The 25,342-nt window shown below is 44.9% G+C and overlaps 1 protein-coding gene across 1 annotated transcript; it reads right to left on the bottom strand.

Moving 5' to 3' along the window:
- Window positions 1-941: 941 nt before the first annotated feature.
- On the bottom strand, window positions 942-23,553 carry LOC149348247 (uncharacterized). Its single transcript, XM_089585774.1, has 9 exons — window positions 23,436-23,553; window positions 23,097-23,099; window positions 20,905-21,045; window positions 17,802-18,043; window positions 13,599-13,726; window positions 9,714-9,831; window positions 7,096-7,272; window positions 4,344-4,490; window positions 942-1,091 (listed from the first exon to the last, which is right to left on the bottom strand). The coding sequence occupies exons 1-9, from the start codon at window positions 23,551-23,553 to the stop codon at window positions 942-944; spliced, it is 1,224 nt and encodes a 407-aa protein (XP_089441900.1).
- Between the last annotated feature and the right edge of the window lie 1,789 nt (window positions 23,554-25,342).

Here is a 25,342-nt window from a genome sequence, read left to right as displayed (position 1 = left end):
CAGCCGGCCAAATCTTTAGCTAGCGATCGCGACGGCCGTTTTTTTCTGATCTCTCGCGCTTTGCGACGAAGCAAGCTTGCGGAAAGCTCAATATTAAACACGGGCTTATTGAGCCTGTGCTTAGATTTCATATTTCCGCAAGTTTGCTCTGTCATAAGCTGCAGGAGCACGAAAAATGCGGCCGTCAAGCACGCCAGCTACACATTTGGCCGGATGTACATAGATTACACAGACATTACAAGAGCATTATCGGAGTTAGGATAAAATTTACAATGCAGAAGAGATACGTCAGATAAAAATCTGATTTTGACAACCTACCAAGAGGAATCTTCCAATGTGCACTACGCTCATTTGTTGAGGCACTGCTGCCTGTTGAGTGTTCTTTTTGACGTGTTTCAAAATTCCTTGAAAATAAGCAAAAAGGTTTTACATGTCCCCTAAAGCAACACTTATGAACCGACTTTATTTATATATTTCCAGCTATCTACCTCTATTGTACCTCTTATGCTTCAAAATGGAACAGTACACTTCAGATTTCAATATGACGGGGCTGCATTACTTGACTTACGCGATTATGTGCATCGATAAAGAGAAGCTCGCTATTGCAGCGCGCCTGATACCATGACTTGGCACAAGGCACTTGCTTTACATTCCTCTGGGTGTCGGCCTCAAGAACTAATGCCACGGTAAGGAAAAATCCTCTGGAAAGAAATGAGCGTCACTTGAACTTGAAATAAAAGCAGTCCGGCAAGATGACACCTAGAACCCGCAAAGTTGCACGTGTAGCAGAGTTTTTAGACCTTGCACTGAAGGGCGCATTTCGGCTTGTGCGCTCCACGATACTGCGAACGAATGTATCTGTAATGTGTCCCTCTTCGTGCACCGTCAGCAGTAGTCGGCGATGATTACCACGGTGAGAATAACACCCAGGCCGGTTGGTACTACACCAAGTCACGCATCTTAATCAAGCGAGAAGAGTCGCCGCCGCAGTTAGCTGGAGCCAAGTTGAACGTGAGGTCGTGGGCAAGCCAGGCTATTTTGTGCGTGTTGTTTGGATCCAGGTAGGCGAGAGTGCGCCTGGCCTTCATCATCTGAAAAGAGCATAGATTGTATGAGAAGCTTTCCAAGAAATGTGTATCTATTTGTGCCTCCGAAATATGTTTGTGCAAGACGTGCTGCACATAAAACGTGCTGTGCACATAAAGCAGCTGCGTCACTAGGCAGCACTGTAAAAAATGTTTTATTGCGAAAGCAATACTACGCCAGGTCTAACCACTCGTCGCGTGGTCCGTGGACCCCCCTGCTCCTCGAGGAGCCGCCGCCGCGCCTGACAGATGGTGTGACGTCAGCCTCTCCGTGCTGTGGCGACGCGTGACGTCAGCTTGCTCGCTCGACCGCAGCCAGAAGGAGCCGGTCGTGCCGCGCTCCTCGAGGAGTCTCGCCATGGAAGTCACCGACGAAGAGTCTATATCTGAATCTATTTGCTCTACTGCTTCTATTGCTTTCGCAACCAACCAGGTTTAACCAGAGCTAAACCACACGAATTTTTTTATTCAAGCACATAGATCCCGTAAACGTTTGCTGCCGCCTGTGTCTGAGAACACTGCAGATTTGAGTAGGACGCTCGTTGGTCATTTTTTGTTGTTCGCTTTATTCTTATAGCATGAGTGCGATTTTGACTTACATTTGAATTGTTTTGTTTGAATTATTGTTTTTGAAAGCACCTTGTTACCGAGATCTGGATGTAAGCCAGTGAATACTTTTATCCAGACACGCGTGCAAAGAATGTTTCATCAAATGGGGGTATAAGGCTTGCACTCTGCTTGGGTGGATAATTATAAATAAAGTAGTAATAATCTTCTCCGCTGTTACATATTATTTTAAATTTTTTTACTACATGTCTTGGATTCTTTTGGACATGCGAGAGAACAACAATGCGGGTTGAGGTCTTCCTGTTTCGGTCTGGCATACTGGCTGTTGCTTTTCATGGCGTTGTGGACAACGCACAAATACCCCATATGAAAGGAAATTCAGACCCGATAGAATGCATTCTTTGGGCTCAAGAACATTATTGCAGTAATCTTGTCTTTTTTTTAACTATGTAGTTTTTATCAATGAGAGATGAATAAAAGAAGAAGAAAACCCGTCATATGCCTCCGGTGGAGTCTCAACACACCGAATTCAGAGGTCGTGGGTTCGGATCCCATCAGCGCCAGGTGGTGTTTTTCTTCTGCTATTATTATTGTCCCATTGATAAAAGCTACAAAATTAAAAAAGCCATCCCCTATGCTCCTTCGTTTCAGTGGCTATTGGCTTCCGTCATTTGTTAATAGAGTAAGGCAGTCTTGGGCCAACTTCAGTTTCCAAGATCGTGTGCGGACACTTAATAGCTCTCCCTTTGATTCAGAATGGGACATGACGGATCAGAACGGAATTATGAGCACTTCTCCTCTTTCTGCCCTAGTGGGATGGAAATCGTCGGTGTTAGTATGTACTTGGGCGTATTGCATGTACAATGGTTTACGTAGTAAGGGAGTCAGATGAATCGTAACTTCCGACACTTGGGGAGAATTGGGACGGGACTTTCCCAGAATTGAGGGTACAAGTAGTGGTAGTGCGCTGGCCTCCTTTGGAGGTCAAGTGGGGTCTGGGGAATATGCGAGTCTGCCGTTGGCGCCCCCGCTCAAATACGGGAACATAAACACACGTGCGCACTTATTGCGTAGGCTCCGGTGACGAGAGCAGCCCGGACGGATAAGCACACATATCACACACACGTAACCTTTGAAAAGCACCGGCATCTGCTGCTCTTTGGGTGCATGGGTCCTGAGCGTGCAAGCACATGGCCATCTTCCCAGTCTTGGTAGAAACTCAGTAGTAGTTAGGACACTAGTGATCTTTTGGAGTATACCAGCGGCATCTTTATGGAAGCTGCACATAGGGCAGTGCGGTTGCCGGAGGTGAATCCTTCGATTACAGCCTTGAGTCTTATTTCTGTTGCGACGATGTGTCAGCAGTTGGCACTGCATTTGGTCAAGGCTCTCGTCCCCAGGTCTGGTGTGCACATCTTCATATGAACCACATGCCTCTTCCGGCGTTTCCACTAGCTAGTTCGACCTAATATTACGAAGGTGCATACCGACCAATGACTAATTAAGGTCACCTACTTTGTCTTTGGAGCCACAATTTCCATGTGAAAACAATGTACATTTTCCTTTGCGGCTAAGTTGTTTCCACTTCACTGGTCAGGTGGTGATTCGGGGGCAATAGATTAAATGCTCAATTAAGTTTACTTAAGAAAGTGACCTGCGAAGGACTTCATCCTCAAACGCTGTATCTAGAGGTGAATAGTAAAAATTGTACATTGGTTTTGAGGAAAGGAAATGACGCAGTGTCTGTCTCACATATCTCGGTGGACACCTGAACCGCGCCGTAAGCGAAGGGAGGAAGGTGGGAGTGAAGGAAGAAAGAGAGAAAGAGGTGCCGTATTGGAGGACTCCGGAATAATTTCGACCACCTGGGGAGTGCGCAGTCACTAGTCCAGGAAACTAAACTTATCCTTCGAAGCCCAATTTTCCTCCGTTGGCACTAGCCCTACGGTGAAGTGTGCGGTGTTGCTAAGTATGCACAGTGGTGGAAAGACGTAGCGCTTGTTCACAGGTTTTCTGCAATATTTACTTTGATCAAAAATAATGCGAGCTTTCGATTACTGTTTCTCAATGCGAGATTCGTCTCGCACGTCTTCCTCGTTAACCTAGCGACTTTCGGTGATGCGTACCACAACTTCTGTAAATCCTGTCTTTATTTTTCAGCAGCAGTTTTTCTTTTCTCACACGTTTTGAGCACGACAGCCTTGATACCGAAATACTGGCAATTTTTGTCAGCGAACGAGGAAACAGTGATTGAGGACCGTGGTATCTCCAGCGAACAATTTCTCAATTCTTGGTGAGCGTTGCGGTTTGCATCAGAAGCTTTGGCTGTGTCGATATTTTCTTTGTGATCTGGATTTCTTCAGCAGCGACTAAAACTTTTGGTTCACAGTCCCTTAATCGCGGCTGTTACTTATGCATATCAAAATGTAATTACTGAAAGGCCGCGATCCAGTTTAAAGGTTGAAACATTTTTTTGTCTGGCCATGACGTGAGATTTTAGTCGATGTTTCATAAGAGGCTTTACACATTGGGATATACTGGGCGTTCCAGAGAACTCATTCCATATTAACAAAGATGTGGCAGATTACAATAGAAGTTAAACATGGTCAGAAACACAGTAGAAAAAGGGCTTGAAGTGAACCCCAATTCGCCACAATAAGCACACCGCATTGAGAAACACCGATCTCCCACCTTGCTCTCGATGGTACGGGTCGTCTCGAAGGTAGATATTCCTCTGATTGTGCCGTCAGCATGTGAGGCGAAGAGACAGGTGTCGCCCGACAAGTAAGTGAAGCGACTGCCTTGAGGATCGTGACTGTAGACACCGTTCCAGCATTGCTACGACGCAAAAGCAAATAGGAAACAGCAGAATCAATCACGGTAAATCTAATCACTAAGGGTGTGCGAATATTCGAAATTTTCGAATATAATTCGAATATTATATTTCTAGTATTCGTATTCGATTCGAAATCCAGGTATTCGTGTTGTTTCGCATATTCGACAGGACGCGAATATTCGTATCTAGCCGAATATTCTATTGCATGCACCGGCCTTCATTTCGGTCCGCAAGTCCTATCGACAGAGACATAACAACACGGCGGCGCCCAGAGCAGTGCGTTGGGCCATGCAGTAGCTGACTGCACTGGTGAGCTTCTTTGTGGCTATACCTGCGAAGCTGGTATAGTCATAGCTGTGCACGAAATACCTCGCAATACGTGCCAGTTCAGTGCCAATTGAGAGGGCATTTTCTGTGAGTGCAGAAGTCGTTTCAGCTAGAAGGGAACTACTTCTGCCTAACTATGTGGAGCAGCCGGTTTTCCTTCACGACAACCTTTTATGTTCATCCCAGCAACGCGCTTTTGTGCTTATGGCAAGCTAGCCTTGATCAATGCTGTGTACTAGCCATCTTCACTGATATTTCCACTCTTCTAAGAACAATGTTCGAGACTTTGATACTTTTTGTGCAGCCGCACACACCTTTTGTGCTCATTTCATCACTGATAGTTGAACTATGATGTTCTTGGGTGCGCAAATAAATGTTTTGTAGTGGTTAAATGCGTCTGTCCTTGATTATTCGATATTCGATTCGATATTCGGAACCAAGTATTCGTATTCGATTCGTATTCGAAAAATTTGATATTCGCACACCCCTACTAATCACCCTAAAGCGTCACGTATGACTGCAAAAGCAACTAAAGCGGTGGGGACATACAAACTGTTCGAGAAAGCATGTGCTATTGCGTAACACGAAAATAGACAGAGTGTCTACTGTGGGGATTAGTACTCGATCGCAACCCTTCATCGGTATTGTTCAGTGTGTTGGCATCCTCAACCACTATTGATTATATTTTCCGAGCCCGTTTCGCCAGCTTTAAAGTGGTGAGTACTGCAAAGTGGGTTGACTGTTCTACTGGTAGTGTGACTGCTGACTTGAAAAAAAAAAGCGCTTCGGCTTGTTGCTAACAACTCACATGACTTTCCGGCTAATTTCACATACTTACAAAGCAAGAATGTATCTGCGAACCGAGTGATTGATTATAAGTTACCATGCTTTTATAAAAGAAGAATTACCAGAAATGACGGCTTTCTCTCTTGTAATGTAACACTTATAACTAACGAAACGCCATACTTCCTAAGAATTGGAAGAATGTTTTTATTACCACAGTGTCGCACAAATTATGGTTTTGCAATGTTACGTTACATCTTACCGAAATGTCTGAACACATCATTATACCAACAGTTAAATGCTTTGTTTCTCTTACAAATATGTTTTGAATTAACCTGTGCTATGTGTGACCAGTTTTATTCTCATGCAAGCTGAGTTGTCCGCCTTAGCCTTAAAATGTATACCTATTTTGCATACTCCTCTCTGTGCAGTTTCTGTGATGCTAATTTTGTGCGATAATGTTTTGTATTTTTTCTGATGCAAAATACATTGCCCACAATGGCCACTGAATGTACTTGTTTTGTATTGTATTACTGCTGACATACAAGGGCGGCCGGCCCGTCAGGCAACAGACATCCTGTTTCTGTAGAAAAAAAACTCGAATAAAGTGATGAGTGAAATGAAATGCTAAACATGTCAAACGGCATTATGAAACCCAGCGAAAAAGAACAGATAGCAGCAATTAAAACCACCATGACATAAAAATTCGATATTCAACCTTAAATGACTCAAACAGTCGCGAAACTCTAGCTAAACGTGCGTTTGCCGTTTAATTGTTCAGGATGGCAACAAACACGATCACTCATGCTACTTTAAATTCGTCGAGGTGGCTCAGTGGTTATGGCACTCGGCTGCTGACTCGAAAGACGCGGGTTCGATCCCGGTCGCGGCGGTCGAATTTAGATGGAGGCGAAATTCTAAATTCTAGAGGCCCTTGTACTGTGCGATGTCAGTGCACGTTAAAGAACCCCTGGGAGACGAAATTTCCGAAGCCCTTCACTCTGGCGTCCCTCATAGCCTGAGTCGCTTTTGGACGTTAAACCCTCAAACCATAAACCAAACCATACGAATTGACGTCGGTTCCGGGTTTATCTTCCTTCTCTTCTGCATGGAACAAACCCAGCAATTGTGAAGAAAAGCATTTTTCAACTTTAAAGATTCTATGAACATAACTCTTTCGTGTATTTAAGATTTAAGTATAACAATCAATATATCTGTAGAAATTACGTCAGCAGGTTGGCATATTTTTCCTATTAACGTTTTTGCTATAGTCATAAATGTTCCCCTGTGGTTTTCTATGGCAGTCTTAACTGCTCGATGCTCGGTAAAGCTTTAAACGACAGATTTTGCTACGCATTGGAAGAATGGTCCATATTCTTCAAGATTTTCATAACATTATATTTCCATTCCAGTATTCACTTTTTTTTTCAAAAAATGCAGGACATGGCCACCAAAGGAATTTAAAGGAATGTTGTGAGATTATTCTACTTCACATACCGTTGAAAACTTCAGTATTAGATGTTGCCTGGCGGCCGGGGTGGTGAGCCTGCTCAAACTCTGGCCGACAGAAGTGATGTTAACGTTTTCGTAGGCGTCCATTCTCAAGCTTAATGTCAAAACGAACGTGGCCGCTGTCGGTCCGGTGATGTTTCCAATTGCACGAACCATGGCATTCTGAGAACAAAACCGAAGAATAAGGGAAATAAAAAAAAGACGCAATACTAAAAACACGACAAAGAGAAAGATGGGAATAGGCGGCCTGTTTACGCTGTGGAGATTGAGAGTTAACCACGAACGAAGATCAATTCTCGAGAGCTCTCTGAATAAGAGCTTTCAGATCACTGCGGCGACCCGCACTGGAGAAGTGCGAAAGCAAAACGTCCATATACTTTATCGACGTCCGTGGCTGTTCTGACGTCCATGTATTCTATCGTGGTCCACGTCTATTTTCACGTCTAAGTGTATTTTTTCGCGTCGTGTAATTAATTAACTAATGACACTTCATCTACCAAATTTCTCCCACGGCAACATTTTATCACACACTATTTGTCACAATCACACTTTTACATTTTTCTTCAGAGAACGACGTAATCGTGCGAAGAAAATTTCGAGACATGTTTTGCGGACACTTTTTGCTGACGAGACAGAGCCATATATTGCTTTAACATTAAAAAGCTCTGAATAAAGGCCTGTATGCAGTCTTGAAAACAGTTCGAGCGCCTTTATACTCCCTGTGCGTGCTGAATGTGCCATTCATCACAAACATTTCCCAGCACGTCCAGATTCAGAAATAAGATGTTTTTTTTCCTAGGATATGTGAGAGCCACCACGGCGGTGGAACTGTGCGACCACCGCATAAGTGTTGCAAGGTACAAGGCAGATCACGTTTAAAGTAATAACTGAGAGCATGGAGGAAAAAACTGTGGATGCAGAATTGAAAGCTGAGTGATCTGTTGACTCCTCAGTCGCCTATATGTGATGTCTCGATAAAGGAAGCTTGTGAGCAGAGGGAGCTGCCAACGACGCGATAGCCGTGCAACGAAGGCGGCAAAACGCCACCAGGCTGCATGCCGAACAGCAAAATGTGGAACCACAATGAAAAGTAACAACATAGTCAATGAGTAATTACTCTCTTATTATAACAACATACCAGCAACAGTCAGCCGCCGCAAATACACCGGGCAGCGAGATGCGTTCGCAAACACACAGCCGCGAACGTTGGGCCAGAGGGCAAAACAACAGCACTTTATAGGTACTCTGGGTGTGATAGACTGTGGATCCAAACGATCTCGCTGCACTAACATCAGCTCGACCCTCTAATGTGCAAGAGGATTTTCTGGCGGCCCACCTTACCACTTTCCAGTTGTGCACCTTAAAGGGACACTCAGGAGAGCTCTATTAATATTTTTTATAGCAAAATCCGATAGTTCGGCATTTCATGGCTTTGTTGCCACTTGGCCGGCAGCGAAAGATGCATTTATTTCTAAGAAATTTGGATTCGAAGTTGAAAAAGTTTTTCCCGCCGCTCTGATTCAAACTTGGGATTCTCCTATGACGACACAGGACTAAGTGACGTGAAACATGACGTGCACATGACGTAACGCAGACTCCGTGATTTCTGCGGCCAGCAGTGCGGCCCAGCAGCAGCCGAAAAGAAAGCTACCGCCGGCCGCACGTTGAAGGCATCTATCGGCTATTGCGGCCGTCGCTTCGTTTACGTTTGCACTGGCGTTTTGCCAGCGTTACAATGGATCCCGTTCTCGAAGTCGTCAACGAAGTTCTCGCAAATAGACACCTTTATCATACCGTGTACCTTGTTACCGTTAGGGGAATACCGAAAGCCCCCATACCGCTGTGAGCAGGCGCTGATCGGTCCGGGCGGCGTAGCTGTCGGGTACGTGGCGCCATCTGGCGACGTCAAGGAGATTTGCGCATGCATTTGCTGCGCCTCAGTGATTCATGGCTTCTCGTGTCCTAGTGTTGCTAGAACTATTGGTTCTAGCAACACTGTTTTGTCCTATGACGTCCTGAAGCTTGTACTTGCGAGTTTGGCCTGTGGCGGCGATACCTGTATTTTGATTCTTGCTCTTTTATACGTTACAAGAGCTTTGTTGTCAGTATGAATGGCGTTTTTGTAATCAGGAGCTGGTATTCTGTCGATGCAAGTCAACTTCAATTTCCCCTCAGTGTCCCTTTAATTTCACTTTACATAGTTGCAATAGTGGCGCCAATTTGCAGCGAAAGCTGTTAAGGGGCATATCTGTTACCGCGTCGGCGTAGCGCCACCTCACGCTTGCCATGCTTTTTTGTCAGCATGTGGTACCGTCACGCATGAAGAAATCTTAACCCGTCACAGCAACGCGCCGCGATAACTCTGAATCGTCCGCGTGCAGTGATGCCACAAAGAACGCCACCACAACCTGCCATCACACCGCGGCGCGCTGATTCATTTTAAGACTTTGACGTCCGACGCTGTAGAGGTGCAGGCAAATATTAACTAGTGGGCGATATTATATTTAAACACCACCGCGGCCTGCCTTTTAATGTCGTTTTGTAGAGTGGAACTCCAGAGTGTTTTTGTTTGTTTTGTTCCTTGTAAAGTTCCACGAGCTTACCATTCTAGCTTGCCCTAGGTCATATAGACACCCGGTATCCCAGGCAGTCGTAGCTTGGGGTCGAATCTGCCGTGGGTCGATGGTCGTAACGGTTAGCATTATGACCAGGAATGGAAGGCTGCAAAGAGGCAAAAAAAAGACCATGCAATAATGCCCCTTCGAATAGCAGTTATATATATATATATATATATATATATATATATATATATATATATATATATATATATATATATATATAACTTGTGAACCAGTTGGAAGATGAAATAAAGGCTCTGTATTTGTCCTGTACATGATCTCTCTCTACCCTTTCCTGCATTCCCGGTCCGTACTGCTCCATCCCCTTCTGCAGTCACTGTCACGCTCGGTGATAGTGTAGAGTATGGTGTATCGACTTAACATTTCTAAGCTGCAGATTCACTATGAAATACAGCGTGCTAGAGTGCTGCGATTTTGTTTGCGGCAACGTGGTTGCTTTAGCGTTCACTGACATTGCACAGCACACGTTGAGTTTGGCATGTCGCCTCGATTGGAGTCAGAGAGCCAAAGCAGGCATTTGACTTCAAGTCATTGAGCGTAGACCAAGAACGCCATAGTTCCTTAGCCACAGGGCAGGTTTGACTGATTATAGAACTACGAAAGTAAGCTTCAACCTTAAGACAGGCGCGTGCTTCGGTCACCGGAAAGAATGGCCTAACCAGTTCACCCGTGTCTACGTTCAGCAAGTGAAAACGCTATGAAGTGTTGATGCGTCTTGTTTGCTCTGCAGATACCAACAAAAGTACGGGATGAAACTAGGTAGCCTTGATTAACGACCTTAAGCACAATAAAGAGAGAGTTGCACAAGACTATCAAGAGTGTTGTCCGAAAACAAACTGCTCATTTTTCATCTGCAGTCACAAGTCCAGCTCTCAAACAAAGCCTTCAATGTGCAGATAGATGAAATGAGCTGTCACATTCGTTCACTCGATGTGCACCGGCTCAAGCGACACATCTGTGGCTGGTCGTAGCTGGGGCCGAGCAACCTGACAGAATAAAACTGATCGAGGCAGGATTATCCAGCCATTTCGGCTGCAGGTAGAGAAAATACGTTTACCTTGCACCAACGAACTACCGGCAAAGGAAATCAGGCCAAGGTGTACAGTCAACCTTCATGCTCTTTGTCTCTTAGGAGGAACTTCTGATTTTTTCCAATCAGTAAATTTGTCTTTACGCTTTTAACTATCTCACTTCTCTAGAGCCTGCTGAATCCTCTATATTATACTTCTCTAAGTTGTTTACGTTACGCTTACTGAATAGTTTTGCTAGTTCTGCCAGCACTTTCCCATCTACGCGATCCGAGGCTTTCATACTTTGGACTTCCTTGATCACGTTCGTTGTCTCCTTAGAAGACTCAGCAGTATCGTGTTATCTACCCTAAGGTGCGCTTCTACTGCGCACTCCGTAAGGATATTTGTCAGAATGTCATTCACTTCATGCAAAGAATTGTTATATCAGTTAAAGGAATCTGTTCTCCAGAGAAATTCCTTTTCACATTCTCGCTGCGAACTATTCGATGTCTTTCTTTCATACTAATTTATTCCTTAAAGTTATCACATCTAGGCAAATCGGATTGTTCATCATATGATTAGTACATCTCACCTTGACGAACACCTCGACATCTTTCAGTTAGCCAAGATGCGTGCACAGTTTTATTTCACATTTTACTTTCTTCGTTAGCGGTCTTCTATGTGCAGTATATTGCACTGCGAGGATTACTATAAATCCCGCAGCTTTTTCCAGAACCCATGCGGTAATACCCACTTCCTAGTCGCCCCTCTGGTTCTTACCTACGTACGTTAGCAATGATGTGAATTCGCCACTGCGTGTTTACAGGACGCATCCCCGATTCCGCGTCTTCATAAAACACTTCAAATAATTTGTCGCAATATGTGGAAGTAGGTCCGTAGGCTTGCGCCAACTGTCAATGTATTCCTCCTAATAAGGTTTATGAAATACAGTATCGTGTAACTGACTCACCAACGACCCTCATGCGAACTCACGGTATTGAAACATTACAGCTGCGGCGGAAAATTCAAAGACTGAAACTGCTTTTTTTACTAAAAAACCATAAACTGTCTATGAATGCAGACCCCTTCCTCAAACCTAACACTACGCGCCAAACACGAAATCATCATACACAGTCATTAACCCCTTACAGTGCTAGGATTAACGCCTTTAAATACTCATTTTTTCCACGCACCATTGAGGAGTGGAACAGGTGTCCGCAAGATCTCTTAACCAGAGCTGATTCTTTTGACTCTATGTTTTCTTCACAGCATTTAATTTGAGAGCCATTTATTTCTACGTTTACTTTTTGTATTCTGCATCTGAGCCTTGTATTTATTGCTGTATTTTGTGTTACAACTTGTATTTAACATTTTTCAATTTTGCTAGACCTGTTCTTTTTTTCATATATTATGTATTCGCCCCTCCTGCTTGGGCCTACTGTAGGCCTGCAATATGTTCTAAATAAATAAATAAATAGATGCCACCCTCTCGTTAATAAAGTAGAATTCCTCCACGTTGCCACCTACATCCTTGTTAATGAAGAATGCAATGCCTCGATCTAGTTTTTCCATTAAACCACGATAGCGTTGTACGTGCCTGCCCTTTTAACACAGTATATTATTCATCAGTCCTCGCAACCTCAGTAAGCCCTCTGACATCACATTTTATACCCTCTATTTTCCCGAACCACCTAGGCTAACCTGAGTGGATAATGTCCGACCGTTAAATGTCAGATTCCCTATAAAATTTGAGCCTGTTTGTAGCCTGAGACTCTTAGAAACCTACGTTGAGTGTAATGACTGACCGCCGCCTTTGTCAGGTGCCCCGCCGCCATCCGGGACTGAGGGCTCGGAAAAAATTGGCGAGTTGATATACAGTCAGTGGCCAAGTACTTCACTAGTTTTGCGAAATCGCGTTACGGTGACAGGGTCTGTTGTAGAACCTTGGCTGCCGTTTGAGGCCGCAACTCAGGAGATAATACACCATAGCGATGGCCTTGTAGTCTGAGCATCCGCCCACATTCGGGAGGTGTGTGGGGCTCAACGTCATGTGCCTCTGGTACGCACTAGTCATAAAATTAACACAATCTTTCCTCTGGACTGGTGGTCGGCTTCTCTGGTGTTTAGTGCCCGGAGATTGAGTTGTTAAGCACTCCATGAATAATGAAAAAATGGAAGTATATTTGACCATCATCATATTTTCGCTGACACTAGGAACTTTGTCGGCTTTTTTTCACAGGAGACTTGCACGGAGCCGGGATTCTATCCGCAGTCATCTTGCCTGTGGCGCGTATTCTCCACCTACAGGCCACCGCCTGATGTACACCAATAATCAAAAGTGACAGCGCTTTACTGAAACATCTACCGAACGTATAGATGTTACTGCTAGTTTTGAACCAGAATTTTGAACCGACTTCATTGTCATCAGTGAGCTATGTGAGTGTTTCCTCGGTATTATAAGGCTCGCCTCGTCCGCTGGTCTCCTTCATCATAAATATAGAACTACGGTACTGCTTACTACGGGTCACTTTTTGAATGTTTCTTAGTTCAAGGCCTCCGGAGAGGTACTGTGGAAGGGGGCTCCAATACAGAAGTTGGTGTAAGATAGGTTAGGGATAAGAAGCATAGTAAAAGTGGAGACAATAACATATCGCAGTTCACAAAAATTGGTAAATGTACAAGGCAACTATGCGTCATGGAACAAAAATTGGTGAAATGCACCAAGAGTTACACAAAAAAGGTTTTTAAAAAAATGATGGTTCGAAGAGACTCTATCTGAACTATTTTCACACGTGACCGTTAAGACATATCGAAGAATATCAAAAGCAGTTCTACTTACTCTTTGAGGTCCATCAGAAACGAATAGTAGGAATGCAAATATTGAGGATCGTTGGGAGAAACCGGCGTGAAGGCCAAGAAGAATATAGATGGTAATGTCTGATATGGCCCCAGGACCGAGTGTATCCTCTGGCGACACAGAGAAGTAAGCAAAAATTCAGGGGGGCACTTTGTTGACCTAAAGTGCGGTGAGGCGAAAGGCTTAGGCGCGGTGTTGCTGCTTGTGCCACTGATGTGTTGTAAAAATGTTAAGCTTTGCCTCTAAGAGTGAAACGCGGCATCGTCTCGCAAAGCTGCCAGGGATGATGATGATGAAAAGCCTTTATTTAATCAAAGAGGTGAGCCTTTCTTAAAGAGCCCCGCAATGGGTGGAGTCCCTATTCCGGGACCCCATTGGTCGAAGCCGCCAGCTTAGCCCTCTTGACCAAAGCCTTTTGGGCCTGAAGGTCCGAGCAGCCAAGCAGGGCCGCCTCCCATTCCCCTCTGGTAGGGTTGGGGTGGGGGGAGAGAGCTGAGTTGCGCTGGCAAGCCCAAACCATGTGGTAGGTGTCAGCCACCTCGCCAGTGTTTGCACCTGCCAGTGAACGCGGGATCGAAGTGTTTTAATACTGCCGGGCACAGCATTGTATTAGTGAATAGTCTAAGTAGAACGCGTTCGTTTGCTTTCCCCAGTCCCTTTGCAGGGGCTGGGTACACGCGGTGCCTATCCTTATAATAAGATGTTATGTCGTTGAACGAGAGTAAAGAGCCACCTTCAGGTTTCAGGTGCTCAGGAGCCAATGGGAACGCCCGGCGAATGAGTGCTCGGGCCGCCGCGTCTGCAGCTTCGTTTCCTGCTAGGCCCTGATGGCCCGGAGTCCAAACTATGCAGCGGGGAGTAGGATCGGTGTCTCGGCTGCAGTTCCTTAGTATTCGTTCAGCTAGTGGAGTTATCCAGCCAGCCTCATAATTTTTACACGCCGAACGCGAATCTGTTATGATGTGTTTTGATTTGGTATCAGAAGCAGCTAGGACGATAGCAACTTCTTCAGCTTGTGTTGTGCCTGGGGCTTGAAAAAAAAGACCATCCACCTGTATTTCTTGATGTATGACCGCGGCCGCCATCGCCCGTTCGGTTCTACGCCTTGCTCGTCGGCAACTTGGTTTTTGAGGAAAGGAAATGTGTCTGTCTCGCATACCTCTGAGGCCACCTGAACCTCGCCGTAACGGGATGGGAGGAAGATGGGAGTTGATGAAGACACCGTATTCACTAGACGCGCCCTTGTTCATTCCAAACCATCGAGCTGGCATGGCGCAGTGGTCAGCACGCTTGTCTCGCACTCCGGAGACCGGGGTTCGATTCCCGAACTCGACCAATTTCCTACTCGGTTTTATTCATTTGTCTGGCCTGATTATAAATGTTAATTAGGCTAATTGGGTGATTAAGCATTTAACTAAACTCATTTCCACTTACTAGAAGCACCACTATACGATCCCTTCAATTGGTTTCATGGTTACTAGCCAAAGTATAATTGGTCCCGATTGAAATTCGCGCACTGTGACGTCACGACAGTTTCGACCAATTGAAAAGCTCCCTGCCTCACGTTGTCCTCAAACATGAAGTGAGAGGGCTGGTTCTAGAACACTCCAACAACAGACCAACCTACGCAGCTACGCTAGAAAACGGCGCGTTCTCTGAAGCGTCCACCACTACGCCATCATGTCCGTCACTACTCAGTACCAAGTGGACCATATTCTCTTTTTACCAGAGGTCAGTGCGAGATTTTAATATTGCGGTGCATTAGAGAAGGATATTCATTTAACATCATCATCATCATTGTCATCATCAGCCTGACTACACCCACTGCAGGGCAAAGGCCTCTCCCATGTCTCTCCAATTAACCCTGTCCCTTGTCAGTTGCCGCCACTGTATCCCCGCAAACTTCTCAATCTCATCCGTCCACCTGACTTCCTGCCGTCCCCTGCTACGTTTGCTTTCTCTTGGAATCCACTCCGTTACCCTTAAGGACCAGCGGTTATCTTGCCTTCGCATCACATGCCCTGCCCAAGCCCACTTCTTCCTCTTGATTTCAACTAGGATATCATATACCCGCGTTTGTTCCCTCACCCACTCCGCCCTCATTTAACATAGACAGGGCCAAAATAGATGGGATCAATGAGAAGTCAGCCTGCGGCTAGAGTAATGTCCAAACACAACTGTCACCTCGTAACAAAAGAAAACACCTAAAAGGCGTATATTCAAACACGACCAAAGTAAAAAAATTCATGGCACCGGTTTCTCTGTATCGGTTCTTTCAACCCACCCGTTGTTTTGTCCTTTTTTTTTGTATTCCCGCTACAAATATTATTGTTTATTCTGACCTACTCTTCCATTTTTTTTCTGCATCAGCTCCTAACATTTTTCAGGAACCCTTTGCTTCCACACTATCTCCCCCCTCGCTGCCTTTCGCTCTGTCTGCACCTCTCTTTTCTGTTTTCTTTTTTTAATTCCCGTTATTTCGTTCGGTCTTACTGCTCAACTGCGTTCTAGTTTTCTCATATTGTAGCTGAAATGCAGATTATTGGGGGTTTCCGGTTGTCAGTTTGGTCATTAGTTGACTGCAGTCGATGGATGATTTAATTCTATTAGCGATAACCTCTGTAAATGCCTAGTAAAAAACACATCAAGCTGATAAGATAAACTTAAGGTTTTGGCGGCCACTTTTCGTGTATTATGATGATGTTGGTGCTCATCATGATACCGGTTCACTCGAGCTCATGGGGCAGTGTGTATGTAGGCAGGCTGTTTTTCTACCATAGTCGTCCATCAATAGATCCATAATTGTCCCATCTTTACCAGTTGCATTGTCGGTTTACAATGAAAGTGAGGCTTTATTTAATTATCTCTCGATACTGACGCATTGTACCATTTTTCTGCACACATACACATACTTCTGTATATAGTTGTGTAGAAATCCTTGTCTTATTTACCCATCCCGTGCATAGTGATAATGGTATTGACTTCCCTGTCTGTTTGATATACTTTGATTTTTTTGCATACTTTGATATCTTCCTATGCTTACTTCATTCTTTACTGCTTTTATGCTACCATGGTTCTTAAGAGCATCCTCCAATTGGCTTCTAAAAGTCACAAAGCTTTAAATTTATGCAACACCTTTTCGAAGGCAGCATTTCCTGCAAGGAATATGAACTTTTCTCTTGGTGGAGAGAGTGAGAATGAAGAGAAATGGCTGTCCCCATACTTTTCCCATCCTGCCTCTCAATCCCCGGAAATGAAAAACATTAGAAGGCTCGAACTGGCCAAGCATATCTTCCTTAATTACGCCCCTGTGTGCCGTATAAACATATTGTGTGCCATATAAACAAACACATCTGCCTTAAAAAAGCAGCCTACTCAATTGCAACGAACAGAGATTTTTGTTGACTAGCACATGCATGTCAAAGTTTTCAGTAACAGCATTTTATGGCGACAGCGAAGCTGTTTACTCGGCAGAAAGTCTCCGTCTAAGCCTACGAATATCCTAAACAAGGAGCCCAGACAGATCATAAGCTGGTCAAATGTTTAGGGGAATCCCCCAAGCTGGAGTAGATTTGTAATAAGGGAGTACTTACTCATTGACATCCACCCAAGCGCAGCCATACGGCTGCAAAGGAAAGCTATAAAGCTTTCTCAGAAACTTCGCAGTTAAAGAAAAATTCGTCCTGGTCCGGGGTTCGAAACTGGGACCACCGCTTCACCGGAGCAGTCGCTCTACCAATTGAGCTAACCGGGACGGCAAGCTTATGGTAGGGCGAGAGCGAATTGATCAATAACTCGAAGATTTGACCAACACTGTTTCCACTTCGAGTTATTGATCAATTCGCTCTCGCCCTACCATAAGCGTGCCGTCCCGGTTAGCTCAATTGGTAGAGTGGCTGCTCCGGTGAACCGGTGGTCCCGGGTTCGAACCCCGGACCAGGATGAATTTTTCTTTAACTGCGAAGTTTCTGAGAAAGCTGTATAGCTTTCCTTTGCAGCCGTATGGCTAGGCTTGGGTGGATGTCATCGAGTAATTACTCCCTTATGACAGATCATAAGCTTTTATGGTGACACTTTCATTAAGTTCAGTTGTTAAGCTTAGGGGCCTGCCTTCAATTTTCCGGCACATCTCTGAAAATATGAGAGACATTCTCGCCTCTTAACGTGGCTGCTTTCTTCGCTCACCTGGTATATTGCGTTGAGTCTCTGTATGTCTCGGATGTCTCCAAAGCTCCTATAGGTCGCAATGCCCGGAACTGTTGGAAGCAGGCCAAAGCCCCGCAAGAACAGGGTTCGGAGAATAACCATAATGCCAGTAGCAAATTGTGGCTGGTCTATCGTGACCTTCACTTGGTCCACCGTTCCACCGAAGTCGAGGGTGAAGAGGTACGAGCTGGGGTGGTTTCGCAGGAACTGGTACAAGGTTTCTGCGTGGCCCGAAGGAGGGAACATCAATAGGCAAACAGTGCGAGAGACATTGCACACAACGCTCGATACACTGCTCGATGCAGCCGTTTTCTTGCAATAATCTTTTTTAAAGACGAGGCTGGCGAGACGTGCTGCCTTACGCCGAAGATTTATATAGCGTTCAGCGTCTAGGGCCCCCCTAATACAATGAATTTGATACTGTATCCTAAAAACCTGTGAAGTGGGGAAGAGGGAAGCAGTAGCTATCCTGAATGACACTCCACTGACCACGGCAGCAAATATACCAGAGTATTAGCCTTTGGAGCGCAATGCTTCACAGACCATTCATAAACATTGGGAAAGGGAGTGGGGGGGGGGGGGGGGCGGCCCTAGATGTACTATCTGTGCCAAAATAAAAGACAAAGCTTACTTAAATGCTACTAGGGTAGAAGCTGGAGGTCGATTCATTTTAGATTTTTTTCATTACTGATTTCTTCCATGCGAAGGTTGAAACCGCCGCCTCATCATGGTCTACCAGTGATCATGTTAGATTGGACCCGAGTATGGATGTTCCAGCCCAAAGACTAAGACAATCAGAAAGTTTTGACGCTAACGTATGACTGATGCTACACTTCAGGCTTCTCTGGATGTTTTTAACCAAGGTCACGTGGGCAAAGTTTCAACCACAGAAGTTTAAAACATTTTCCTGATATTTTTTTTACAGTAATGTAACATTACTTTCCTTATACAAGATGTAAAGCACCTCGAAAAGTTCGCAAACCAATTAGAACGCCTGAGTTTTAGCAACAAGTAAAATAACAAAAAATTCGTTATATAGAGAGTTTCGAATGAGGCGCAGCTGAGACTGGTGGAGGTTACTTAAACAAATCGGAAGTAGATTGACAAATATTTTGCAATCAGCTCGACCGGAATATTACTCCGCATTTCTGGAAGTCTAAAGGGGATGTTATGGGATGGCTTGGAGCTGTATATACTAACTCTTGCGAAGTAGCCTACCACTCATGCACGTGCAAAATCCAAAAATTGACCACAAAAAAATGCTAACTGGGACACAGCTGAGAAATGATTTGTGTGGCTTTTCGAAAAAAAGAGTGTAAATGGATGGGCCTTTGTGGGATGCGTATGAGTATGTAGACATTCTTAGCAATAATAAAAAAATTCCGCAACCTACGACAACGGATGAAGTGGTATCGGTTATACTCAGCCCAAAAATTAAGATGCCTTTATAATGACAACAGCTAGTTTAAACCTGTACAATTAGAAATTATCTTGCAAATAGTATAGCGCCATCAATCATGATTATTATTTCTTTACCTGCATCCGTATTTCAAAACTTGATGCAAATTTCAGAACTAACTGGTGCATTTAAAACCAGAGACAGGAATGATTTCGGCAATTACGGACGCGCATACATACTTCCCGTTTTCACTAAAGAACTGGATGAAATTTTTTCTTATAAGATTCAGAAATTTATTCAGAATTACATTTTCCTCATGCCATCTCAATTCCAATTCCTTAAAAGAAAATTACTGAAATAGCGCTTTTAGGAATATATACTGACAAACTGAAAACGGACGCCTTTTAGAAGGAATGTTAGCAGATCGTGGGCAGAAACGTGGAGGCTAACAAAGAGAGTTCAGCTTAAGTTAAGAACAACGCAGCGAGCTATGGAAAGGAAAATGATAGGTGTAACGTTAATAGATGGGAAGAGGGCGGAGTGGGTGAGAGAACAAACGCGGGTTAATGACATCTTAGTTGAAATCAAGAGGAAGAAATGGGCTTGGGCAGGGCATGTAATGCGAATGCAAGATAACCGCTCGTCCTTAAGGATAACGGAGTGGATTCCAAGAGAAAGCAAACGTACCAGGGGCGGCAGAAAGTTAGGTGGGCGGATGAGATTAAGAAGTTTGCGGGGATACAGTGGCGGCAACTGACAAAGGACAGGGTTAATTGGACAGACATGGGAGAGGCCTTTGCCCTGCAGTGGGTGTAGTCAGGCTGATGATGATGATGATGATGATGATTAGCAGATCTCAAAGAGAAACTATGGCAGTACAGAGCCTGGGACCAGGCTGCAGAGATAATAAAATCTTATTTGCACCGCAGGCAAAGAGGCAAGATGAGGAATTTCGGCTGTCTGCATTAGGTCCATGGTCCAGAGTGGGCAACCGCATTTCCCGGACGACATTGGGCCTACTACGGGCAGCCCGTTCAGGCTGCTTGATGTGACCTGAACTGTGACGAAGATTGCAGAGTTGGAGAGCAGGTAGTCAGGATCATTATTATGGTCAAGTTCATTATGGTGGCACAGGATTCCTTTGTCTCCTTTTGGGGGAATTTACGTGGCTACGAGAACCAGAAATATATTTTTAATAATAAACAAACCAGGCTTAGCGCGGTTGCAGCAGTCGCAGAAATTAGCAAATTATAAAAGCGCACAATGCACGTTACCCATTTAAAAGAATTCATACACAACGATGCAGGAACTCGGGTCTCCTCAGGCGTAATATGTCAGGTGTAGGACCAACTACAGCCTTGGACTGGCGTTGCTGGTTTCTGCATACACCCCGCATCTACTTTCAATCTGCCCACCAGCACAACACAAGGGGCCTATGTGGGTTGGATGTGGGATGTGATAGCGTTTTGGAAAAGGTCTATGAGACCCAAACAAAATCAACGTGGCAAGTCCAATGTGGGTTCTTCCGCACATTCCTCACAGCGGGAACTATTTAGGTAACTGAGTAGCTGCGCCAGCTAAATAGCCGATTACGCATTCACAGGTCCTAAACGCCGCGTGCTATCTCGTTTTTTTTTTTTTAAGCTGGAGTTAATATAAATCCCCACGAGCCGGCATACTCACCGTTATAACTGCCGTCCGGGGACTGTGGGATAACAAGGATGGTAAAGTTGCATATTCTTGGGTTTGGCAGCCTCTGAGTGGTGAATTCTGTGAAGCGTGCTTGATCTCTGGGCGCACTGATTGTGCACAGAAGGGGCGGTCCTGGAAACGGCCCAAGAAGTGACTGCGCTCTAAATGCAGCTCGAAATTACTTCCATGCGTTGGAGGTCCTCAGGTACTGCAGTCAGTCATGCAATCGATAGTCTATGAAAACCTGAAGCTGGCTGTTGAGGTCCTCGTTTCGCATACAAAGGCAGCTTTTACAGAGGAAATCTGAACTGCGATTTCTGACGGGCTGTGGGCACAGAACGAGTACAACTAAGTAGAGGTTGATATTACACACCTGTGAAGCTAAATTCTCGCGTATGTAAATAATGGCATTTAGCACTCACTCGCTAAGTCGAGAATTCGTTATTGTTTGCGAGAGGCGCCTAAATCTGGCAGCGAAGATAACAGCACTATACAGAGTAGGCACTGACCTCTATTACGACCTATGGAATGTGCAGTGCTGTGGGGCTCAGAATTTTTAGGAGAAAGCTGCTATGCAAAATCTAGGTGCTGATCTGTTCAAAGAATGCACTCTAAAGCACTGTATATGAGCCGTAAATTTAAAAAGAAAGCTTGAACGACACCTGACCTACCCTTAATAGTACCATGCAGCAGCACTAAAGATGCTTCCCGAGGAAGTACTCTTCTAACAGATTCACAAAATCTTGGAGAGCCCTCATGCCACTACCGCCGCAGTGGTGTAGCGGTGGAGCGATGCAGCACTGCACCGGTAGGTGATTGTTTCAAATCCAGGCACTGCCGGAGGCTGTGAGACCGAGGTTGCTCTTCGCAAACTCCCTTAAGCCTCATTTTTAGAAATATAGATGCTCGGGAGGATGTACGACTTTCGGCTAATGAGTAAAAGCGCAGTGCTACGTAGGTAGAATCACCTGCATTTAATTTATTCGAATGAATTTCATTACTGCTTGCCACGGTAAGCAGGTTGTCGCCTGCCTACATTGGCATGTGGGCCAACTGCTTGAACATGACACGGATGGACAAACGCCAGCTTCTCTCGAGTACGGGACCTGTACTGATGTCTAATTAAGCGCGATAAAATAGGCGGAAACGTCTATTTTTTCTAAGTCAGACGAATGCAACTCTAGCAAGATTCCCACATTCTCCTCCACATATTCTGGTTTAAATAACTCTCTAAGCTTTATTCGGCAGTCAATTTGTGTGCAAAGCAAATTTTCATAGTTCTGTTATCGTTAGCGCAGTTATATGCGCTTACAGGGCATAGCGGATATTCATAACTTGTTTTATTTATCAAGTTATTGCCCGCGGCAACATCTTCTCTATCGTTCATTAATAGGAAAATATTAATGTTGGGATTGGAAAGAATGATGCTGATAATTGCGTCAAATGTTTTACTGGCAAGCAACTACATGAAGGGGATGGATAGCTTTTTTTCTGTGTGGGCAGAAGTAATTGCCTTCCTACTTATTTGCAGAGTCGTACTACATAGAGCGCGAAACATAGTATTCCCGGTTAACGGTAAATCAAGAAGTCCAAATAGTTGCAGTATTCAGCGCCGCACACTTCGCGGTCGCATGCCCATACAGGGCGCCAAGGAGTGCTGGCTTAAGGAAAAAAAATCGCCATAACCAAAAATTCCTAAATGCCTATAAGGAGGGATGCGGGGAACACGGGAAAGAAAGAAGAAAGCCGCTGGACGCAGCCGTGTCTCCCATGCTCCTAGTTATCGTACGCATTTTGAGCTTGTCTCCAACAAAATGAATACCACCCAGCTTCAGCCCTCACTGTTTTGAAAAAAAAATCCCTGTGGCTTTTCGTTAGCCGCACTACTCATTTTAGCCGCCGTGGTCACTCAGTGGTTATGGTGCTCGGCTGCTTACCCGAAAGACGCGAGTTCGATCCCGGCCGCTGAGGTCGCATTTCGATGAAGCCTAAACACCATAAGTCCATAGACAGTGCGATCTCTGAGCAAGTTAAAGAACTCCAGGTGGTAGAAATTTCCGGAGCCCTCCACTACGGCATCCCTCATAGCCTGAGTCAGTTTAGGACGTTAAACCCGCACAATCCATGAAACCGCGCTACTCATTTTTCTGTCCAAAAGGGGCTGCTGTCACTCCCAGTAAGACTTTCTTCAAATATTTAGGAGCATAGGACTCCCACAGCGCACCCAAGCAGAAAAACGGCACTCATTCAGCTATTGTATACTACTTGTTGACAAATTCAGTGCAGATTTCTGGACGTCCAAAAGAATTTTCTTTGAACCCTTTATTCCTGTTTTGAGAGTTACTGAAAAAGCCTAGCTGCTGTGATGCTTTCCTATTCAGCCGGGCTGTCACCGCTAGACGGCGCCTCGCTACAGCCCTACTGGTCAGTTCCCATAAGCAGAAATGGCGGCTCTTACGGCGCACGAGCAAGGCGAGAGGCTAACAAACGAGGCAATAGACCCCTGTTCTTGACAAACCTACCGCTAGGTGCTGCTGTTGTGGTGACAGTCGGGGTACTACTGGTGGTTGTAGACGTCGAAGTTATAGTTGTAGACGTTATCGTTGTACTTGTGGTCGTCGTGGACGTTGTAGACATCATTGGTGTGCTTGTGGTCGTCGTAAGCCTTCTCGTGGTACTGATGATAGTACTCTGCGTGATCGTTGTATAAAGACTAGTGCTGATTGTGGTCTGGGGTCCTAAAGAGATCCGGGTGGAAAGGACCAACCGATATAATTTATAATAATTGCAAGATATGTGCAGCAAGAAAGCTGTTATTGATTTCGGCAGACAAAGCACCGCACACAAAGCCAACCCCGCACCCAAGCAGTGGTTGAGCAGTCAAGGCCGAGTAGATTAGTTTAACATCCATCCAACCGAAGCCATAGGACTGCAGAGAAAAGCTATACATATTTCGCTGAAACATCGCAGTTGATACGCCCTGATGCGTTCTTTAAAGCCGGGACCACAGCTTCACCGTAGCTGTCGGACTACCAAGGGAAAGCGATCTAACCGGGAGGGATAGCATATGGCAGCGCGAGAGGAAGTTAACCAAAATCTCGATGTCCTATCGGTTTTGGTTCAATATTTTCAGCATCTCTAAACGGGCAGTAGATTTGTGACGAGGGTGTAATCACTCATAGCATCCACACAAGTGCAGCCATGCGGCTACAAAGGAAAGCTACACAGCTTTCTGAGGATCTTTGCACATGACGTACAGAGGTAGGGTTTTAACGTTGTTAGCAGAGTACACGTTCCAAAGTAAGGACTTTGAGGGTGCCAAGGTCAACCTCAAGGTCATTTTCTCATTGGCTGGCGCGACACTCCTCCGAGCTTACCCGAGCTGCCTCGCACTGACTGCAGCTTGCGCAACGCTCCTCCGCCAATGGGTTGCCTGACTAGGCATCCCACACAGTGTTTGTAAGGGCCCACAACACCTCTCCATATGATTAAATGAATGTTTTCACCACCACCACCTCCGAATCATGCCGAGCTTATTCGAGTTACTCAGAGGCTTCACACAAGATTCCACTTTGTAACCGTGTTAAGTATTGTTTTCAGATTAAAATGAACGGGTACGACGTTTAACCTACTCTTAAGAGCACAATGCGATACCATGAGAGATCTCTCTTGCGCAAGTACTCCTCTTTCATAGACTGGTACATCGCAGGGAGTCCTCAGAGAACTACTGGCGCAGTCGTGCAGTGGTTAAGCGATGAGCCATTGCCCTGGCAGGTGGTCTCAGACACTGCCATCGATGGGGCTTGTCACAACAAAGTTGCTATTCCCAAGCTCCAGTAACGCTCATATTTATCCATATTTTCTTCGTGAGGCTTTCCATCTCTCGAATAATAAGCTGCAGCGGAGTACCGCGGTGGGCAGAGGCGATTGCATCGAAATTATTTGAATTCTTTTACTGCCAACAACAAACCTTGGCAAGAAAGAGAATACAGCTAAAATTGGGTACCTTAGGTTCATATGGACTAGGTCTTTTTTTTTCGACTATATTATAAAGTTTGATGTATTACAATTTACAGTGCGCATAGCACTTCTAGAAAAAATAATTGTTTTAAAACACTCCGCCATTTTCTCGCGGTAAGGAAAGAGTTAAGCAACTTTTTGTAATCTTGGGTTCAAGTTACGTGACACGCCCTGTACACTGGTTCTCCGCAGTTTTTTTCTTGTATAGTTTTCTACTAGCTGCTCATACATGATGCAGGCGAAGGCCACAGTTTCCTCCTTTCTTGCAGAGGTTATTTAGATTAAAGTTTCCAGAACACATGACCTTGAAGTTAAGTACCTGGAGCTTTGTTGATCCGATTAGTATTAAGGAGGCGTGGAAAGTAACTGCTGCATGTTCGTGGCCTTAGTTAAAGTGGTTACAGTACGG

Source organism: Amblyomma mixtum, chromosome 4, assembly GCF_055824585.1.
Source record: "Amblyomma mixtum isolate Tamu chromosome 4, ASM5582458v1, whole genome shotgun sequence".
NCBI classification, from domain to species: domain Eukaryota; kingdom Metazoa; phylum Arthropoda; class Arachnida; order Ixodida; family Ixodidae; genus Amblyomma; species Amblyomma mixtum.
Note: the sequence above shows the minus strand (reverse complement) of the source record. Positions and strands in the feature narration are given on the sequence as shown.